Source organism: Notolabrus celidotus, chromosome 3, assembly GCF_009762535.1.
Source record: "Notolabrus celidotus isolate fNotCel1 chromosome 3, fNotCel1.pri, whole genome shotgun sequence".
Lineage (NCBI taxonomy): Eukaryota > Metazoa > Chordata > Actinopteri > Labriformes > Labridae > Notolabrus > Notolabrus celidotus.
Window position 1 is genome coordinate 4,375,828 of NC_048274.1, and position 21,548 is coordinate 4,397,375.

The 21,548-nt window shown below is 41.5% G+C and overlaps 1 protein-coding gene across 2 annotated transcripts in view; it reads right to left on the reverse strand.

Annotated features, from left to right (window-relative positions):
• The window catches only part of mpped2a (metallophosphoesterase domain containing 2a), a 91,152-nt gene that overhangs the window by 55,667 nt on the left and 13,937 nt on the right, over positions 1-21,548 (reverse strand). For both annotated transcript variants that reach the window (XM_034678743.1, XM_034678753.1), the window contains exon 3: positions 4,059-4,240. In XM_034678743.1, coding sequence (XP_034534634.1) covers positions 4,059-4,240 — 182 coding nt within the window. The remainder of the gene's footprint in view (positions 1-4,058; positions 4,241-21,548) is intronic.

Sequence of the window (21,548 nt, forward strand, 5' to 3'; positions counted from 1 at the left end):
CTATAGAGGCTTCCGGGAGCAGTTTAAAGACGCAGATCAGAGTGTTTCTCATCGGACAGGCTGGGTCAGGGCAAACTCGTCCCCCTTCATCGATCTCCAATGATCTCCATCAACGGGCCAAAACCTCAGTCGATAAAGCGACAAACTGCTGCCTCCTCCAGAGGCTGAGAGGAGCCGACGGAGGAGGCAGAGGCGGCGGCCGAGGAGCACAAAGGCAGCGCAGAGTTCAGAGAGAGGAAATAAGTTGGCCTTGGATGTAGAAGTATGTGTGTGTTTCAAGGCCATAGGAGCTTGCAGGACTTTGGAGAGCCCAGCTCATATGTTGGCAAACATAAGATTTAACGGTTAACTGTAGACGGGGATCATTAACTGTCATCACTACCAGAACCATTATCAATCCTCCTTAATGATCCAAATCTCCATCGATTACACCACAGAAACTTTTCTATCATTTATTCTCAGCAGAGCTGGTTCTGCTTTCAATGCTGATTATTTGAATACAGAATAATCAAACCTCATGTTGCCTAATGTTTGGGCTGCTTTGAGTGGACGAGGAAGATGACTGTCACCATAGGAGCAGCAGTTAACCACATTTTTTTTGGATGTGGATTGAAGTTGATGCACAGTGCTGATGTGCTTTGAAACCACGGAGGTTGTTGGTTGTAAGACATTATTTTGCAACACGAGTCACATTTTGCTTTCCTCTTTAGTTTTGGCCAAATTTAGCCAAACTTCAAGCCTCCTCACACGTTCAGCCACCGTCACATGCAGCAATTCATCAATTTTTAGAACACCTTAATAGACAGCTGATGTACATTTGTGCACCATTTGTTTGATTTAAAAGACATTACTCGACTCTAGATGTAATGCTACACCACAGGACCCACGAGACTTCATAGCAGAATTAATGAAATCCAACATGACTGATTTTTGGGGTTTGAAAAATGTGCAACCGGGTCGTTAATGGAACCGTTTTCAATCACATCAGGATATAAATGAAATGTTTTTGTAACTTTTGAATGCACAGCTCCAAAGCTAAAATCTGATACCCTAATCTCAAATGAAGCACTCAGAGTTATTGTTCCCTGGATGCATCCATACAGAGCTGAGTTTGATCATCATCTCATATCACAGCATTTTGCACAGAGGTAAAAGGAAAGGTAGAGGATTTTGAGTTCTCTGTGTGGCAGAAACAGTCAAAGGAAGGATGTTTTCAGGATGTGTATTTGCAGCCATCGAAGACATGGAGCAGCAGGAGAAGCAGACTGAAACTCTTTTAGAAATATGACTCTGTGAACATGTGACAGTCAGAGAGGTTTGTGAAGCTTACTACCCTTCCACTGGAGATTTTTGTACGCTGTAAAAACTGGGTCAATGTTTGAATTCACTGTAACTGCTGTGACTGTGTGCAGCCACTGCACCCTTTGAACTCCACAGGGGGGAAGAGTGTGATTGCTACAACATGGACTTTAAGGAGTATTGCTTTAAGCTAATGGGTTTTAACAAGTTACTGACTTAAACGTGAAACAGAGGGTTAGATTTTTAACACTTTAATTATTCACTGTTGAGTCTCAGTCGTCACTTTCATCATGTTTAATGAAAAAGTCTTGATTGAAATGTTCATTTCCCTCCCAGCAGAAAAAACGTACATCAGGATATTTAACTGTAAAGGGCCACAGAGGATGACTGTGTGGGGGGTTCGCTGGTCACACAATATATTCTGCAAACTAAAGTAGATCCTACATTTAAATTATATTTACAGTTTTCATGTGTAATGGACTCAATAAACTGTGCATTTCTCTGCTTCTAAATATCTTGCATTGGTGATTGTTGCAGCTGCAAATATAATAATTTCATTTGCAGGTATTTGAGTGGATGCATAACCCTCTGCCCAGCAAGTCATCTTTATTACAACAATATTAATCCTGATTTATTATCGGTGTTATCCTTTATCTGCTCACCTTGAATCAGTACTCCCTGCTATGCACACACACACACACACACACACACACACACACACACACACACACACACACACACACACACACACACACACACACACACACACACACACACACACACACACACACACACACACACACACACACACACACACACACACACACACAAACCTGCACATCTCCTCTCTTCATCTACACACCTGATCTCCTTGCCTCTTACTGCTTCTTCCCACCTGTACGTGTCTGCTCCTGTGACTCGGTTCATTAGCTGTATGTCTCGTTACGTCGCCTACATGATCTTTAATTCTTTTCACCCGTCGTCTATTTTTACAGCAGCGGAGCCGCATGAGAGACGAAAGCTGCTCCAGTAGTGAGGCGCTTCGGGAGGTGTAACCTTCTTAAATACATCTCAGGTTCTGTTCATGTCTTTTCATGAGTTGAAGAGAGAGAGTTTAAGATGCAGTGTTAAACTGTGTTACATCGCCTTTTTGAATTGTTTCAAAAGGTGTTTTGGCAACTTCAGGTCCACAAAATTTACAGTCCAATGTCCTGTAGAGAAGTGTTTGGACTAGGACTTGGACTTAGGCATTGTGTTTGGATTCAGAAGATGGAGAGAAGGACTTGAATAAAAATTGTATATTTTTATAAATGAAGAATTCCTGCTCAGATGATCAAAGAGGCGCCATGAATCAGGAGTTTTGCTTTCAAAGATTTCACAGCACATGCGAGCAAGAGCAGTGCAACATGTGAGATATAAAAAAAGATTGTCACGGAGAAGCCCGGGACAAACTCAAACTCTAATGGAAATCTGCCAAGGATGCAGTGCTGCTCCTTCCTATATGCAGAACACAAGTGTGCAGGACGGAGGCCTCATCCTCTGTGAGGAGCTCATGTTGGAGCAAGTGAGTGAGAGAGGCCAGCTCCTGCAATATGAGGAATAGTACTGAGGTACTGAGCAGCCAGTGTTCGCCACACATGGACCTTACCTGGGCATCAATCCCTGCTGTGTTAATGGTTGGCTGGATAGATTTGGTGAGCTGTATTAGCATTAAACATATTTAACTATTTTCAGAGACATGACGCGATTCACGATCAGTTGATTAGTGCGTGCTGCTTGCTCTGACGGCACACACACAAACTGTGAAACACACACACACACACACACACACTGTGCTCTTATAACACTCATGTAACACTTCACCTGTAAATGGACCTCTCATGTTTAATGATTTGTGACATATTTATTAATTTCTGGTAAAGTCTCTTTTTTTGAAGGAAACAAGACTCAGACTGAAGTTAAATTTTTTAACTAGCTGACATCAGGCTCATGGATTTGTATCGGGGTTGGTGTGTGTTTATATGAGAGCTCAGCATCTGGTCAAATGTTTAAAACTTATTTCTTTCTGTTTACTATGAACAACTTTCAGACGTTGTGCTTTCACTCTTAAATTTCAGGAGGCAGTTTGGTCTGAAATACAGACATCATAATTCAAACACGTTAAACCCTTTCAGGCCCGTGTGGTGGGTGGCACTTATTGATTTATAGACTTGGTGAGAAGGTGTGATTCTTTCCTCTCTGTGTGAAACATGACTACATTAAGGCTCAAAACTGCCCCAGAGTCCCTGCAGCTCTCGCCTGGAGGGTCCCTGGATGAAACACTTGCTGATTCGACAGAACCAACTCACACACACACACACACACACACACACACACACACACACACACACACACACACACACACACACACACACACACACACACACACACACACACACACACACACACACACACACAGACACACACACACAAGCAAGTGCTCCCACCCACAGCATGGGGCCAGAGGAAGAGGTCAAAGGTTAACTGAGCTAGGGTGTTGGGTCACAGAGGTTAAACTGGACACTTTAGTGCAGCAGTTGTGAGGTCAGCAGGGCGGGGAGGGGGAGTCATTGTGTGGTCTGGTTAATGGTTGTGCGTGCAACATGTCTCGTGCCTCTGCCCGTCCCCTCTGTTGATTGCAGCTTTTATGTGAGTGTGAAAACAAAGCGAGCGTCCAGCGGCGTGTGTGTACGAGTGTGTGTCTTAAGAAGCTTTAGTACCTAGCCAGTCGTTGAACTTCTTAACCTCGGAGGGCAGCCCCAGCTCGGTGAAGTCACCCATGTGGAGCAGCACGTCGCCATAGGGCATCTGGATGCCGTCTGTGCGTGAGTGTGTGTCTGACACACACACAAACCTGGTGTGTCCTGTTGGCTTGGGAGTGTCATAAGGAATGGGGTCCACCCTGAAAACACAGAGAGAGAAAGAGAGAGAGCTGGTGAGACTAATGTCATGACAAACTCAAATTCACCTCAGTAACAAGACCCTGAGTCAGAACAAGTTGAGACACTGAGGCAAATATATGACAGTTATGATCCTCTATCCTTTTTGATATCCTGTGTTTGATTAGAAACTAATTAGAGACCAATTAAAAAGCACAGACACACATTAAAGGATTTTGTTTAGAGGAGAATTCTTTCTTACATTTAAAGCTTGCAGGAGCTGCATGCTTTTCCCAAACTTCAAAAGTTGTTGTCAGAGTTTGTTAATAATTTCAGTCCTTGAGGTGTTTGCACTTAGCTCTGACTTTGCAATAAGCCCCACAACCTGCCCCCCTCTGCAGAGGATCATGGTGTAAATGTAAAACTGATTTCTTACCCCTGAAATAACCCGACCGTTTGTCAAACATATTTCACCGCTTCTACCAAAAAAAAACAGATCAAACTTGATCTACCAGCAAAAACTTTGCTGTTCATCCTTTCACAAGAAGTCTGTCCACACATATGAACCCATTTCAATATTTTGAAATCAACTTTTTTTAAGAGAGAGCAGAAATTCAAAGAATACTCTTTTCCTCTCCTGGTGTTATTTGAAAAAAATAAAAGTGTTCTGGATTCTGAGGCGTATTTTTAGAAAGTGTATGCTAATTTCATACCAGACAGAAGCAGAAGGTGCACAGCTGAAAAGTAGAGACCTTAAAAAAAGATAATTTGTTGTGCAAAATAAATAACATGGTTTGCAGAATAATGCATGCTGGAGAGCGAAATGCTTCTGAAAGAAAAGAGAAGGCATTACAGCAGAGAGAAATGTGTCGTGTGGGCTGGAAATCAACCAGCGTTTGGGTTGATTTGTGCTCACGAGGAGGGCAATGGTTGTTTTGTGGCATCAGATTGGCTAAAGAGACGGTGAATTAAAGCATGCCATGTCCCTTCTATCCATTATCTAAAGAAAAAACACTTAGACCCGAGTCTGGCTGGAAGAAGCCTTTTCTTCTGCCTTTTTGTTCGATGTGAGGACGTCGGTTAAAAGGGAAGAAAAACCTGTACTTCCTTCTGACTGAAAGGGAAGAAGAGAAAAAAATCATCTTGTCTGTAATTGAAGTCTAGAATGTGCAATCTTCCAGCACTCTGCCACTACACCATTATTTCATTAGAAGGGATGTCACTGTCGACAACATCAGACACATAATCAACGCTGCAATCTCCAACCTGACAAGCACACACACACGCACACAGGGGCAGACACACACAGAGTTAACTTGCATGTGTGCACAAACATGGCATGAAAACAGCCACAGACGCAGATGAAATCAAAAGGTTTCTGACTGGAGGAGACGTCATTAACAGAGAGGGAGAAAATAGGCACCTCGAACAAAAGACGGTCTTGTTTTTTAGGAGGAGGCGACGTTTGAGGACTCATTTTGGAAGCGGTTTGCCTGTTTTTCTTTTCCTGTGACAGAATATAGGACGTGCAAAAGGCTCCAAAAACAGAAGCTGGGATCTGCTGTTGTTCTGTTTTTTGCAGACGAACAGTCATCTGGAAGGTCTTGTTAGTGGTAGCTAAACTGTGGACAAGCTGGTAGCCATCTGTAGCGCGTAGCCTCTGCGCGCATGTAGCCATCTGCAGTCACCGCCTGTGGTCACAAGTCTCCAGTAGGGGTGGGCGGGTGAATACATTTCCTACCGTGGTATACAAACGAGTGAATAAAAAAAAAGAATAATGAGATCTGGTGAATCTGACGGCAGACGGTCCACATTATTCCAACCATACACTCCAGTAACCTCACCGCCTGGTGAGGACATCGCGTTTGTAATGCTCATCCACTTGTTGCCAACCTACTCCATTTTTCATGCCACTTCTATCCTTTTATCAATAAACCCCTTATTTAGTGTTTCCCTGCTTTCTTATTATAAAAGAAAGGTGTGTTATGACAGTTTCAGCATCAGAATATGTTGGCGTCACCGTGAGAAGTCATGAAAAATGGATCCTGCAGGTCAAATTGGTAAAAATATATATTTAGAGAGCTCTATCATTTTCAAATTGAAGCATCCATATTTAGAGGCAGTGATGTCAGAGCCATTCTGAAGATATGCTGCTGCACTGATATTTTGAAAACACCATAGACTGTATAAATAATGGACGTAGTATCCGTGATGTCACTCATCTGTTTCTGAAGCGCTGTTTTGAGCCCAATTGTCGGCCATATTGATTCTGTCAAGCGATTGTGAGGTAAAGAGGCGGGCTTTGAGCCTCCTCGCCAACAGCTACAGTGTTCCTGCCTGTCAATCAAGTCAGCTGTGCCTCTCATTGGAAGACTTTTAATCTCAATATCATTGAAATTGCCGTGTTAAGAAAAAATTCACCCCCTGTACAGTGTGTGCCGATCAAGAAATGAGCTATCCTGACGACACTCGTCTTTTGTACCAGGCTGTAAACATGTTTATTTCTGCTGTAAAGATCAGCTTCTTTGAATTGGTGTGTATGTGGTTTCCGGTACTTCTGGAGCCAGCCTCAAGAGGATCCTTGATGAACTGCAGTTTTTAGCACTTCCACATTGGACTTTTAGACCGCAGGTTGCCGCTTGGTGTATTCTCACTAAAGCTCCAGAAAAATATACCAACCAACACAGCCAAAACACCCCCAGTATTTCATTAACTCAAAGCTGTATTTTTTCGTTGAATGTGGAGATAAATTAAGTTCTAACACAGCTTAGAAATTATTATTATTATCTTGTACTCATCTGTTTTATTCAAACAAAGACTGAAATAAAATTCAGTGTCTCTGTTTTTTGGCTGAAACTGTCTCGTAGTTTTTCTGTCTGTCTGTTAACTTTTCTAATAAACTAGTCAGGACTGTTGCCTGTGCCTTTAATTGTCTTGTTTGTCGCCTGCAGTCAGTCAGTCAGTAAGTATTTGTTAGTACCTGCTCCCCTCCTTCCTTTAAAACTCTTCTGCAGTCCAGCACAAATCTTTAAGCTGAAGTCCTGGAACACTGGAGCAGAGCGAGCGTCTCGGTTACCCGAGCAGAGCCGGACTCCACATTTAACGCACACGACAAAAATGAAATACTAGTTCCAGAGATAATGATATTTACTATTGACTGTGTCCAGTAAATAAGCCTCCGTGCTCCTATATAGACAGAGCAATACACATTAGCTTAAGCCAGCGGAGCAGCACATACATTACAGTGAGGCTGGTGATTAGATTTGGTGCTCTGTGGTGCCTGGACGTCATGCAGCTTTACAGGACTCGACAGTTCTCGTCATGGAGGAAGGACGAAGGCAGAAACCACATGGGATGACAAAACACACACAGATATAGAGAAATATATATATGCACACACACATGTACACACGAGCGTGCATATTAAAACAAAGCCTGGAGAAAAACAACCTCCATCTCCTCCCCTTTCCTTTGAGATTTAATCCACCCTGAGAACGTAAGTAAATACCAGCAGCCCCTATCAATTAGAGCGGGCCCGGGCCAAGAAACCTTCATGATAGTGCTGCATAAGTCTTACACACACGCAGAAAGAGTGAGGGCCCCCGTCTTTCCTGTTAACATACGACTGTATAACAATCCAGAGGTTCATTAGTAATGTATACAGGAGTTCAGGAGTTCAGCAGTGCAGCACAGGCCTCTGATCTATTGTAAACGGAGACGGTGAAAATGAAAAAGTCTCTCTGCGCTCCAGCAGCAGGTAAAAGAATATTCTCCTGCGATGGAGTGAACCGTGTTAGCATGAAGGTTCGTGTTAACATGTCTGAGCTTCGGCGTGACATCAGAGGGAAGACTGCGGAGGAGAAGGAGTGGGGGAGAGGAGAAATGCTAATGCGCTGGAGGAGGGCGGCAGCACACTCTCAAATCCGCCATGACATTGAAGCTGACACAAAACCGAGGTCTGCGGCTGCAAAAAAATATCTGCTGGATGAAGAAACGGCTGTGATCCCTCCGAAACCTCAACACATTAACTACTCCTCACCTACGGGCTGCAAAAATCCCAGCGAGTAAGCTGAGAGAATAAGCTTCAAGATCTTTGTTCAAAACCCAGCACATCTGATGCGTCTCCATTTTAGGAAACAAATCACACTGATGCACTTCTGCATGTCAACACTCATTTTCACTGTAATCACTTAACACCAGCCAGACAGTCATATGTTGCTGTCATGCTTTTGTTGTTTTCTTAATTATAAAATTCACAGCTGACGGGAGTCAGATGTTCCACATTAAGGAGGGGGAAAAAAAAATCAAGCCAGTTTCTTCTTTCTCACTTTGTACCGTCTGTATTCATGATGTCAGGCTAACCTACGAGCTGGGCGATGAAGTGAATTCATCTTTCGTTTTTGTGTTTAATAACAAGATCACTATGGTACAAAACCAAAAACACTCTCTGAGCTACTGTCTGTTTTTTTGGGGGGAGTTTTTGCCTTTATTGATAGGACAGCTGAAGAGACAGGAAGCATGGGAAGTAGAGAGTTGGGGAAGACATGTGGCAAAGAGTCGTGACCGGGAGGGGACCAGCGAGTGCTGCAACAAGGACCACAGCTCAGTACATGAGGCAAACTTAAACCTCTAGGCAGAAACAGCCCCAAGCTCCTAACGTTGATGACACGTTACATTATGTTGATGACATGTTACGTTACGTTGATGACACGTTATGTTACGATGATGAAAAATGACGTAATGTTGATGACACGTTACGTCACATTGATGACTTGTTACGTCAAGTTGATGACACATTACATTATGTTGATGACATGTTACGTTATGATGACGAAATATGATGTCACGTTGATGACACGTTGGGTTACGTTGATGACATGTTACGATGATGAAAAACTATGTCACGTTGATGACACGTTAAGTCACGTTGATGACACGCTGGGTATGTTGATGACACGTTACGTTACGATGATGAAAAATTCCGTCACGTTGATGACATGTTGAGTTAAGTTGATGACATGTTGAGTTACGTTGACGATTTGTTACGTCACGTTGATGACACTTTGCATCACGTTGATGACACGTTACGTTACGATGATGAAAAATAACGTCACGTTGATGACACGTTACATCACGTTGATGACATGTTGCGTTACGTTGATGATTTGTTACGTCACGTTGATGCCATGTTACATTGATGTTGATGACATGTTGCGTTACTTTGATGATTTGTTGTCACTTTGATGATTTGTTACGTCACGTTGATGACACGTTACATCACGTTGATGACACGTTATGTCACGTTGATGACACGTTACATCACATTGATGACACGTTACATCACGTTGATGACATGTTGCGTTACGTTGATGACACGTTACGTCACGTTGATGACACGTTACATCACATTGATGACACGTTACATCACATTGATGACACGTTACATCACGTTGATGACATGTTGCGTTACGTTGATGATTTGTTACGTCACGTTGATGATTTGTTACGTCACGTTGATGACACGTTACGTCACGTTGATGACACGTTACGTCACGTTGATGACACGTTACGTCACGTTGATGACATGTTACATCACATTGATGACACGTTACCTCACGTTGATGACATGTTGCGTTACGTTGATGACACGTTTCCTCACATTGATGACACGTTTCCTCATGTTGATGACATGTTGCATCACGTTGATGACACGTTACATCACATTGATGACACGTTACGTCACATTAATGACACGTTACCTCACATTGATGACACGTTACCTCACGTTGATGACATGTTGCGTTACGTTGATGACACGTTACGTCACGGTGATGACAGTTTACATCAGGTTGATGACACGTTGCGTTACAATGATGAAAAATGACATAATGTTGATGACACGTTACATCAAGTTAATGACATGTTACGACACATTGATGGAATGTCACGTTACGTTGATGGCATGTTATGTTGATGAAACATTACGTCAGGTTGATGACACTTTACATCACCATGATGTTATGTTACATTGACGACACATTACCTTACGTTACATGTTATGTTATATGTAACTTTATATGAGATACTTGAGCCTAACCAAATGTATTATCATCCATACATGATGCAACACAGTACCTGATCAACTGAAGAATACAAAATTTCCCTGAATGATAAAGCCAAGGATTAGTGCCCCTACCATGCACTAGCTCTAAAAAGTCTTCATTGCCTTAAAGGGTCTCGGTTTAGTAGCATCTAACCTGAACCTCTGTCCACTTCACAGTTTTCCACACAGCCCAGTGAAGGAACACGTGGTCCTGCAAGTTGCACAAGAAAGCTGAAGACTTAACCGTCTGGTAAAAAGTAGATGACATGAGCTACATCAAACTGATGAAAGCTCGGATACTCACTCAATAAATCATTCCTCTGAAATATAAATGGCTGTGTCAGAGTTTTCAATAATCCATTCAATAGTTGCTTTAGAAATAAAGGAATGACCAGCTTACAAAACAACCAGCTCTTAAACTTCACAATAAGATGCCAGACCCTGTAACCATTACTCAATATCCATCATCATTTTTTAACTTACTGAACTGAATCCCAGTTTCTCGTGGTTTGGCTTTTTACTCTCAGAACAAGGATGTCAATTTTGGTTTACTTGCAGATCAGAAATCTGCAGAGGCTAAATGTGAAACAACTAAATTGTGGAAAAGTGGATTGAACCCTGGCTCCGTTATTGGTTACATGTGTCGTATAGAAGAGGAGAGCAGAGGGAGAAGTATAAATCAGCGTGGGAGAGACAGAGGGAGGGAAGGAGGAGTGCTCTCCGATGTCTGGAGGAGGATATTCACTTTGACTGAGAACACTTGGCTCCCTGGCCTTTTAGAAAAACACACAAGTAAACAGGGTCAGAGTTCAGGCTGAGCTTGCTTCTTCAAACGAGACACTTCACCCGCAGCAGATAAGAAGGTCGCCGGCTAAGTCACTCACTGACTCACACAGCTCTTTAAGGAGGCCACATAATCACTGTGATTGATTACAACATTTCCTTCAGTCTTTTTTTTCTGAAAACCTCCTGAGTCTTTACGTCGTCCAAAACAGACTAGCTGCTGCTGTGCATCCAAGAATCTGTCCTGCTGATACATGACAGTATTAGTTCCATTTAGACTCTGCTTTCTATCATATAAAAGATAGGCTTGCAAATATTTTCATTTTATGTATAAGGCCTGATGAAAGGAATTATTGCAGGACTGTAATCTTTTACTGATTGGAACTTTGAAAACTGACAGAGAGAGGAAAAGGAGATGACAGAGAAATCAGGAAGGATGCCGCTATTTTAACGCAACATCAACTCAATTTAACTTTTAAACTTAAAGTGATATTTCGGTTTTCTGAGGCTAGTTTTAATTCATTTTTTTAAGTTATATATTTGGGCTTTTTGCCTTTATTGATTGTACAGATGAAAAGAGACAGGAAATGTGGGGAGTGGAGAGTGTGGGAAGACATGCAGCAAATGGTCGCAGCCGGGAGTCGAGCCGGCGACCTCTGCGACCTCTGCAACGAGGACTGTGGCCTCTGTATGTGGGAGCGCTTAGACCACTAGGCCACCAGCTCCCAAAAGGCAAGTATTTAAAGGCACTTTGTTTGCTCTTACTCTTAGCTTTAAGATTCTAAAAAACTTAAGCCATTTTATTGAATTTTAAGATTTTAGTTAGATAAAAAATGTGAAAAAGCTGATTTCTCCAAAGAAATAAACCATTCAAGATTTCAGGGATTAAGAACTGACCATACAGAGTTGCCTATATGATTGAGAACCTCCAACAGGACTTGTGGGTAAAAGAAAAATGTGGCAGCCTCAGGGTTTGAGCACGAGCCACATAGACAGAGGCTTTGGTCCTTGTTGCAGTGGACGCTGGTTTGACTCCTGGCCACGACCCTCTGCTGCAAGTCTTCCCCCACTCTCTACTTCTAATGTTTTGTGTCTATTCAGCTGTCCTCTGACAAAATGCCAAAAAATATAACCTTAGCCTCACATGGTGTTACGCAGGGATGTTTATCAAATTGATAAAATTCACCTGTAGTGGGCAGAGGGAGCGAGAGGGTGAGCTGAGGTCTTCGTGAACACTTGTCTATTTGATCACTATATTACTATTTTCATGCACGATATCAAGGGTTCATCAGATTTCTTTTGTTACAAGGTTTCACTTCATTTTTCAGTGTCAGACGAGTGCTGGGCAAAACTTCTCAGCAGCTCATTTATTCCATCACTATAGTTTCTACAAACAGTGTAGGATTTCACAATTATCACAATGTGTTAATTAAAGTGATAACACCTCATGCAGCAGGTACAGCTGCAGAATTTTACACTGTGAGACAAGAAGTATGTGAACAATCGATAAAAGGATGTGAACTGGAGAACACAACACCCACATATTATTCAGAAAACCATTACAGCAGCCTCAACTCTTCAAAGAGATATTGAACCTAGCAGCAGGGATTTACTCTCTTGTAGCCAGAGGTCACAGGTCAGGTCCTGCACCAACTTCTTCAGACTGGAGCCACAAAGTTAGCCGCACACTGCTGACTAACATTTAGTTGGTTGTTGCAACAAGATTTACTTCAATTTGAGCCCAAAGTCATCAGTAAACACAGCAAAGTACACAAGTATGAGGACAGGAGGGACCATTAGCCTGAGAACTTGTATGTTTAGGTTATTTAGAATATTTTGATGATGAAATTAATCGGTTACCTCAAGCCTCTAATCAGACCATGCCCCCCCCCTCCCTCCCCTCTGATCATTAGGGGTTGTAAACTGTGTTGCCAGCCGAAGCAGCATGGGTTTTAGTTCTGGTCAGCCCCTCCTTGTCCTGTCAGGGTTAATGAGGTCAACGACCCCTGAGCTGCCCACTTGTCTGAGGCTGAAACACAAGTCAATCAAAGTCCTGTGATGGTTTCTGTGTATTTTCCACCTGCTGCCACCTGCTGCGGGAGGATTAGCCTCCACCTCCTCCACCTCCTCCACCTCTCCTCCTCTCCTCCTCCGTTGTTAATGGAGTCGTCCTGCTAATGACTTTTCATCAATAAAGGCATCAGCCGGGTCGAGCCACCGAAAACCTCCAGGGTCAAGAGGTGAAATGATGAAATAGACTGCTAATCAACTAAAGCTGACCCGTCAATACACCACAAACTGGATCACAACTTTAGCTCTCACTGATTCGTAGAAGCTCGAGTCAACATGACGGTACACACGGTCGATATTTCTTCATTTTTACAGCTTGTGTTTCTTGTTTTAACGTGTTGGTCCATTGAAATCATGATCTCATGAACAATGGAGACCAGGAATAGCAGCTTTAACAACAAAGAAAAAATCAAACACATGAATAAGTGTAACACTGAAATGGACAGAAAAAGCATTTGCATAAAGGCCACATCCCCCAGACATTAAATACTTACTGAAGCTCTGAAAACATAGAAACTCTATCAATTCAAAAGTTTAAGATCAGACTGAAAAGGTTCCCCTACAGTAGGTAAATAAAATGTCAACACACTCTTTCCCAAATCAATTCATACTTTGGGAAAAATAAATCACAGAACATTTCATATCATGCAGTATCATTATGGATATGATGTAGAGCACTTAGACTCTGATTTCTTTGCTTCAGATTTAAAAGAGCAGTAAGAAGAATTTCACCAAAAAACAGCTTTACAAATAATGACACTGACTGCAGCATCATGCACATAAAACAGACAAATTTACTGCCACTGTAATTTATAACAAAATTTAAAAAAGACAACCAATGCTGAAATAACTATCAGTGTCTCATGATGCATACAATCCGTGTTTTCATGTATTCAAAATAAAAAGGGTTAAAAGGAAGGTCCAGTTCTTATTTGCTTTGCAGAAAAAGGAAAAATAATCGTAATGGTTTTGTATAAAATTGATGTTCTGGAGTGAAGCATTTCACAGAAATCAAATTCTAACCGATTAAGTCTGAGGGTAAGAAAACACTCAGATGCAAGTCTAAATCAAGCTACAACACTTTACACACGGCCAAAAACGGGATCATGTACTCTGTGGGTAAGTGATCTCAAATTGGTTTGTCGAGTGTGGCTAACAATAGCAGAGCTAGCACCACCAGCCTTCAGTCCTCTGTGCAGGTTAACGTCCACGTTCCTGTGCTTCTAATGCATGTCTCCAGTCATGTGGTTACATGTCAGTTTTATCTCCATTTCCTAGATCAACTTACTGAGAAACTGCACCGTGCAGCAAGATGCCATTTGTCGTCTGTGCCTGTTTACTTCCAGGTGGTAGAGCTTTACAGATTTATGGCGCTTAATCAGCTTATTTATTTAAGGAAATCTTTTGGCTGCAAGGTTAACTCATTGAACTGAGATACAATATTAATGAAATAGTTTACATTTTTACCCCTCTTAAACAGGATTATAGAAACTTGAATTAAAAACAACTTGAATTTAGAAACACTGACTTGAATCTGCTCTCACCCGAGTATGTTTGCTAAAAGAAATAAAAACTGAAATCAGCCGTAAATGGGACTCTGCTCTTTTTGTGGAACTTCATAACAAAGACCGTCAGGGAAAATTTGATGTTAGTGTGTCCACTACGCCAAGAGATGGTGCATTTAAGAGATAATCACGGCTGAACTGGAGACAAAAAAGCTGCTGCTCTTCCACTGAGCTCACACCGTCTTTATCGCTCTTTCAGAAAAACATCAAAACACAATGCTCCCCATTTCCTCTGTCTATAACCTCTGCATCAGCTCCCCTCCCCCTCCAAGAGACCCACACTCACACACACACAGGAAAACACACACGCACACATACACACACACACACACACACCGCTCACTCATCCACGGTGCAATACCATTTCTCAGAGAGGAGCAGAGAAAGCGCCTCTCTTATCTTCTGCATTTCAGCTGTCTGCGCTAATTCAATAAACTTCAGAGGAACAAAATGAACACAGGAATAACGGAGAGGAGCATGGCGCGGGTGGGGGTAGTGGTGGTTCTGGCGGGTTTGCTGAGGGTGTTGGTAGAAAGAGGAGTGAAGAATGAGGGAAAGGTGGGATACGAGGAAAAAACAAACAAGAAAAGCAAACAGCATCACAAAAAGAAAGCAGATGCAGAACGAAGGGAGAGAAAGAAAACATAAAGAGGAGCAGGAGTGAACTGCAAGAAATATTTAAATGAGCACTGATTTTAAAGAATGGGGGATGATGGTCTTTTCCTTGATGCACCCCCTCCCCTCCCTCTCCCCTTTACTCCATTTGTTCAGGCAGGATGCGTCCTCCTCGTGCCTCCCATAATGGCAGAATAAGGCACACAAAGCCTGCGTTGGAATATCAGCAGCAGAGGAACCTTCCGGCACTGCGCTGGGAAATAAATTGCTTCTGCTAATGCCCCTTTCATTACGGCACAGCCCTTAATTGTGCTGCTGACAGTCCGCCTGGCTGCAAGGCTGATGGGAGGAAGGCTGAGGAGACAGGCACGACGCGGCCCCCGGGGCCAGACACCGACCGGCAGACTGCTGAGAGAATAAACTAGAGGAGTGTAGTTCACCTGGACTGACAGCACACATCACAATAGAAGGGAAAAAGGCACGACAGCTTCACTGTCAGCACAAAAGTTATGGTGAAGTGGGACTCAGGCGGTTTCTCCTGTTATTTTGAGTCTTATTTTTTAGTCTAATCAGCTTACGTTTAGATTAGTGGTGCAGCTGTACACAACACTAACTGTTCAGTGTGAACCTCAGCTTCAGTTTAGTAGTAAACTAAGAATGCAGAAAATAAGGTTTCTTTGTCAATTGTTAGAAAAACATAAACCGAGTTCAGTGGCAATTATTGTTCCTGAAATAGACCCAAAAGTCCCACATGTGTTTAATAATATGCTGAAAGAAAAAAGGAATTAAAAAAAGGTTAGTAATTCTCAGAGTCCATCGTCGTGAATCCTCCAATAAAATAAAATTTGAAGTCTTAAAAAAGATTAATACGACGCCATCTTATCATCTTCGTCATGTTAGTCTTTCAATCATTACTCAAAGCGTTTCAGGGAGCTTTAGACTGACTTATACATTTCTGTTCAAGGTCACTAAAATAAAAACTACCACTCAGGATCGTAAACCTTTGTGTCACAAATTGATTCTGTTTGTGGAGCGCTGCACCTTGAATAGAGAGCCAATTCAACCAAATTATAACCACATTTTAAAGCCAAATCTTGTACAGATTCTGTATTCAAATACTTGTTCTGATAAATCTCTTCAAGGACTGTGAGTAAGAAAGTAAGCAAGCAATGAAAGTCTAGTCTGAGTCATAATCTTGTTGATTCACACTTGAGCCTGAGTCAGCTAGTTTGAGGACAATTTCTAAAGATAAGATTCTTAAATAAATAAAATAAAGTGTGTAGAAATGTTTGTTTATATATCTAATAAATAAGTAAATAAGATTTATCTTGTTTAACATTTATTACATGTTATTAAAGTAAATATTCATTGCCAATTTGGCAGCACAACACTTGAATCATACCGCTCGTGTAGAGCTAGATGTTGTGTGAAACTAATACACACTTAATAAGAAATAAAGCATTCAACATGAGTTTAAGACTTCTACACAAAAATATTAAAGCTACTGGAAGTGAAAAGTTCTGAAAATCCTCCCACTTGTATTTTTTAATAAAGAAAAACCTTGGTTTGAACTTTTAAGCACAGCAACTTAATTTAATTCTGTCCCTTCAGTTATCTCCAGGAAATGTTAGATAACTTATTTCTGTTTTTTAATTGATGCTTTTTATTCTTCAATAATAAAAGAGAAAGTTTCATGAAATAAGACGAATGTTGCAAATGAGTCTTTCAAATTAAAAATTAAAACTCTGACTGCTGGTAAAGGCAAAGCAAACACTCCTAAAGCTGCATGAAAGGAGGACATGTCAAGTTGAGACTTCGCAGGCTGTGGCAGCTTTCTCTCTACTCCAAGTCTAGCAGGAAGTGACATCATCAGGAGATCGTGCCCTGTGATGCCAGGCTAAAATCATCAAAAAGGCTTCAATCACAAAAAAAAAAACCCACTGCAAACCTGTCCAATGTCAACTGTCACTTAACCCCCTCTACAACCACAACCACCGCCACCATCGTCCCGCCGGGGCTCCAGCAGCAGGTCAGGGGTGGAGAGGGAACTTAATCAAGGGTTCTCCTGTTACAAAAGCCCCTCCACTCCTGGCGGCGAGCTGCAGCAGGCCGACAGAAACAAAAGGCCACGAAATGGGACTGGCTCTTTGTTCTCACGAGAGCTGAGGCCCGAGTGACTGCTGCTCCTCCACAAACTGTTCAGGAGGGAAACACAGCGAGCGCCGACGAGGTGAAAGGTAAACACGAGGCTGCACTCCAAGATGGAAACTGTTCTTTTTGCTGCATGCCAACTCAAATATCTATAAATCTCTGTGCTTCTTTTTAGTGGGAAAACAGTCCTACAGTGGTACATCACAGCGTAATAACTGGACTTCATTCAGGTTCATTATTCTTGTTATATAGATCAAAGAAACATGTTGAATTTAGAGTAAATATTCCTCTACATGGACCTTCATTAATCTGTGTATTCCTTTACCAGACTCTATTGACAAAGCAGTCATTCTTCCATATGAACGATGGGAGTTGCTTGTCTACCCCTGCTTTAATCTATTTGTTTTTTAACTCTATGTAAAATAAATATCCTGCTGTATTGAAACAGAGTCACACAACAACATAACAAAAATGTTGTTTCCAGCAGGAGACGATCAACTCCTGTGTTCTGCAAAGTAAAATAGCGGCACCAGACTTCAAGGACATATCTGAAATTTTCCATCTTAGAACACAGGAGTTAGTTTTCCACCACTGCCTTGGTAAGATGGTGTTTGGTTTGACTTTATGCTGCATGTGTTTCTGTGATAGATCTGTTTTTTTGAAACATTAAATGAGAAAAAGTAAAAATTGAGGCAGCAGTAAACAACCAACTCCCATATTCTGCAAGTCAAGTCAAGTCAAGTCAACTTTATTTATATAGCACATTTAAAAACAACCAGTGTTGGCCACAGTGCTTTACAAGGTAAAAAGTAAAAATTACATGAAGACAACAAAGTAACAGTATGACTGCTAGGTGATCCTAGGGTTTGTTCAGAGAAAAATCTGTCTCTCTTCAGCAGACTCTATTTGTATAATCATTAACTTTGGCCCATTAAGGAGTTGCTTGTCTACCTCTGCCTTGATTAGTTAGTTTGTGTGACTGTTACACATTTATTCTGCTCTATTCAAACTGATTTTAAAAATCAAAATCACACAAAAAAAGTTTAAATTAAAAAAGACTGCTGTAGACAATCAGCTCCCGTGTCCCGGGAGGTAAAATAACAACTGCTAGGTCATCTTAAGGTTTGGTGATCAAGTAAACATTAAAGCACAGCCCCTCTTTATTTATTTTTTTTATTTTTATTTAACCTTTATTTTACCAGGAATAGTCCCATTGAGATACAAAGTCTCTTTTTCAAGGGAGTCCTGGCCAAGACAGCAGCATAAAAAGTTTCACAAATAGAACAGGACAAAACATACAGTGGCAAGTAACTATTACATTGATTTATAAATAAGCAGTGTTAAGCTTTAAAACATGTGCACAAGCTGATCAGATCATCCTTTATCCTAGTTTTGAAATCCTCCAATCGAATTAAACAGTCCAGTTTCAGGCGACCCTGAAGCTCAAACCAAGAAGACGGAGCAAAGACATTAAAAGCACTTTTACCAAAGACAGAGCGAGTCCGAGGAATGACAAAAAGAATTTGTCCATGGGACCGAAGATGACAGCCACTGACAACTTTAGGAGTCAATAAGGAGCATAAATAAAACGGCAGCTCCTGGAGTATGGCCTTATAAAGAAAGACATGCCAATGCTCCATTCTTCTGTTGTATAAGGAAGACAAGCCCACCTTCTCATACAAGATACAGTGATGTGTGCGGAAACCTAAACCAGAAAAAAAACGCAATGCAGCATGGTACGCAGAGTCCAACATTTTCAGAGAGGCTGAGGAAGCATGCATATAAAGAACATCACCATAGTTAATTACAGATACAAAGGTTGCTAGAATGAGCTTTTTACGCGCAGCAAAGGAGAAACAGCGTCTGTTTCTATAAAAGAAACCCAACTTCACCCTCAGTTTATCAGACTCCATTGATTAAAAACAGAGTATTTTTATAGTGGATGGGAGTCGTTGGTCTACCTCTGCTTTGCTCAGTTAGTAGCTTAGTTTGATGATGGTGTTTGAAACAAAGAACTGAAACTGATCATTTTAAAACTTCAAAGTCAAACAATAGTGCCAGTGAAAGTCAGAATGAGACAGCTGTAGACAACCAACTCACATGTTCTCAAAGGTAGAATGAATGGTTTGTTAATGGAGTCTGCCACAACAACCAGATTCTCGGCTGCTGAATGATGCAATCAACTTGAAACATTCCTGTTTTGTTTTCAGCTTTCAGTCATTTAGACCCCAAATGTGGTAAAACAAGGCCTTAGTTAATAGAAACTGGAATCCTAATTGAATCCTGCCTCCTTGTTGGTTTATCTGACATATTCAATATATTTATAACAATGAAAATGGAACAGGGCTTCATCTGTCAGAATGTCTCTTCTACAAACGACCAATCAGAACCATGTGACCATTAAAACAGGAGGCAGAGAAACCTCACACAGAGAGTATCTGTGGAAAATCAGAGCAGCAAGAACCACAGGAGAACAAAAAAATAAAACAGATCAGACCGAGGTTACAGAACCAAATCCTGAACATGTTTTAGCTCCTAGATGTGGATCCTCATCTGTCATCTGGAGACAGTTTTTGGTTTTCAACCAGACGACCACAAACAAGAACAGACCCTGGACAGAGTTTACCTTCAGGTTACAGCCTCACCACAAGCTAATAAAAACACAGCACTGTAACAGTTAGAGCAGAAACAGAAACAGAGGAAACCTCTGACTTATTGGAGAAAAGCAAGTGTTTGAATTTTGATATTAAATTCAAAAGTTTCTCAAAAACAAGAAGTTTTATTTTTAGTTGTGGTGACAAAATGTAGCAAAGTGAGAAACAAAGTTGAAGGACTGTAAACACAGCCGAGCCTTGTTGTCCTAAATGACTGCTTCAACAGCAAAACACACAAAACATGAAGCAAACCGTGAAAAAGAAAAAGGAACATTTTCCTTGTTTGTGTTCATGTTTGAGATCTATTAGCTGCAGGGTGAACACACAGCGACCCTTCTGATGTGTTCAACGTTGAATTAGACAACACAGGGAGTTCTGAAATGTCCGCCTTTCTGTTTGAAAGTCACACATTTTCCACAATTAAACTGCCAATTTTCTGAGCTTTCTCATCTTCAAAGCAGCCCCTGCTGCTGAAGGGTTTCAGTAAACAAGGTTTGACTTGTTTACTACACAACATGATGCAGAAAAAAAAGACTCCAGCTCCCTTTTTGGACTTTCCATTTTGTGCTGAAATGGAGTCACATGTGCAGAGAAGCTACGATTTCCAACACAGAGATAGAAATGTCCTGTTTAATCATCATCTGAGCACCTCGACTGGCTTACTCTGTCACATGACCCAACATGCTGAGCATCCTCTCCTCTCCCTATAAAACAAACATATTAAAATAAACTGCATAAAATATCTGTATATTCACTGTGTGCATATATAAAAGTAGCAGCTGTGAAACTAGGGCTCCTCCTCTCTCTGTGCAGAAACACTTCATATAAAATCAGAACTCCAAACTCTTTCCTCCAACACTTTTACAGCAGCCCGTTACGACACAAAGGAAAGGAAATGTGACATAAAAAAATCAGGAAGTTCATTAATAAAAAAACCAGGACGGTATTAAAATGAGTGTGAGAGCCGTGTTCCTCCAGCGCCGTTTCCTCGCCAGCTTGTGTCGGAATAAAAACGTGTGTATGGATGCAGGCGGCGGCAGCGGCGTCATTAAATGATTCATACTTACGAGCTCCTCAATTATTCAGAAGGCAGGAATAATTAACAAGGCATCTGGAGGAGAAGGAGTTTGTTAAATGAGGATTTCTTTTTTTGGGGGGGGGTACGAAGGGGAGCTGTTCAAGAGTTTCCGTTTTCCAAGCATTACAAATGGACGTATTGAGCTCAGGTGTCTGGAGAAAATGAAGCTCTGTGAGTAAACAACGGCCAGTCAGGGAAAACGAACTGCATGATTTGACACAGCATGTTCTGCTGGATGCATCATCTCTCCTTTGTTTACAAGTGAAACCTAAGTGCCAAGAAATAAAATACTCATTTCCGATTGGCTGCTAA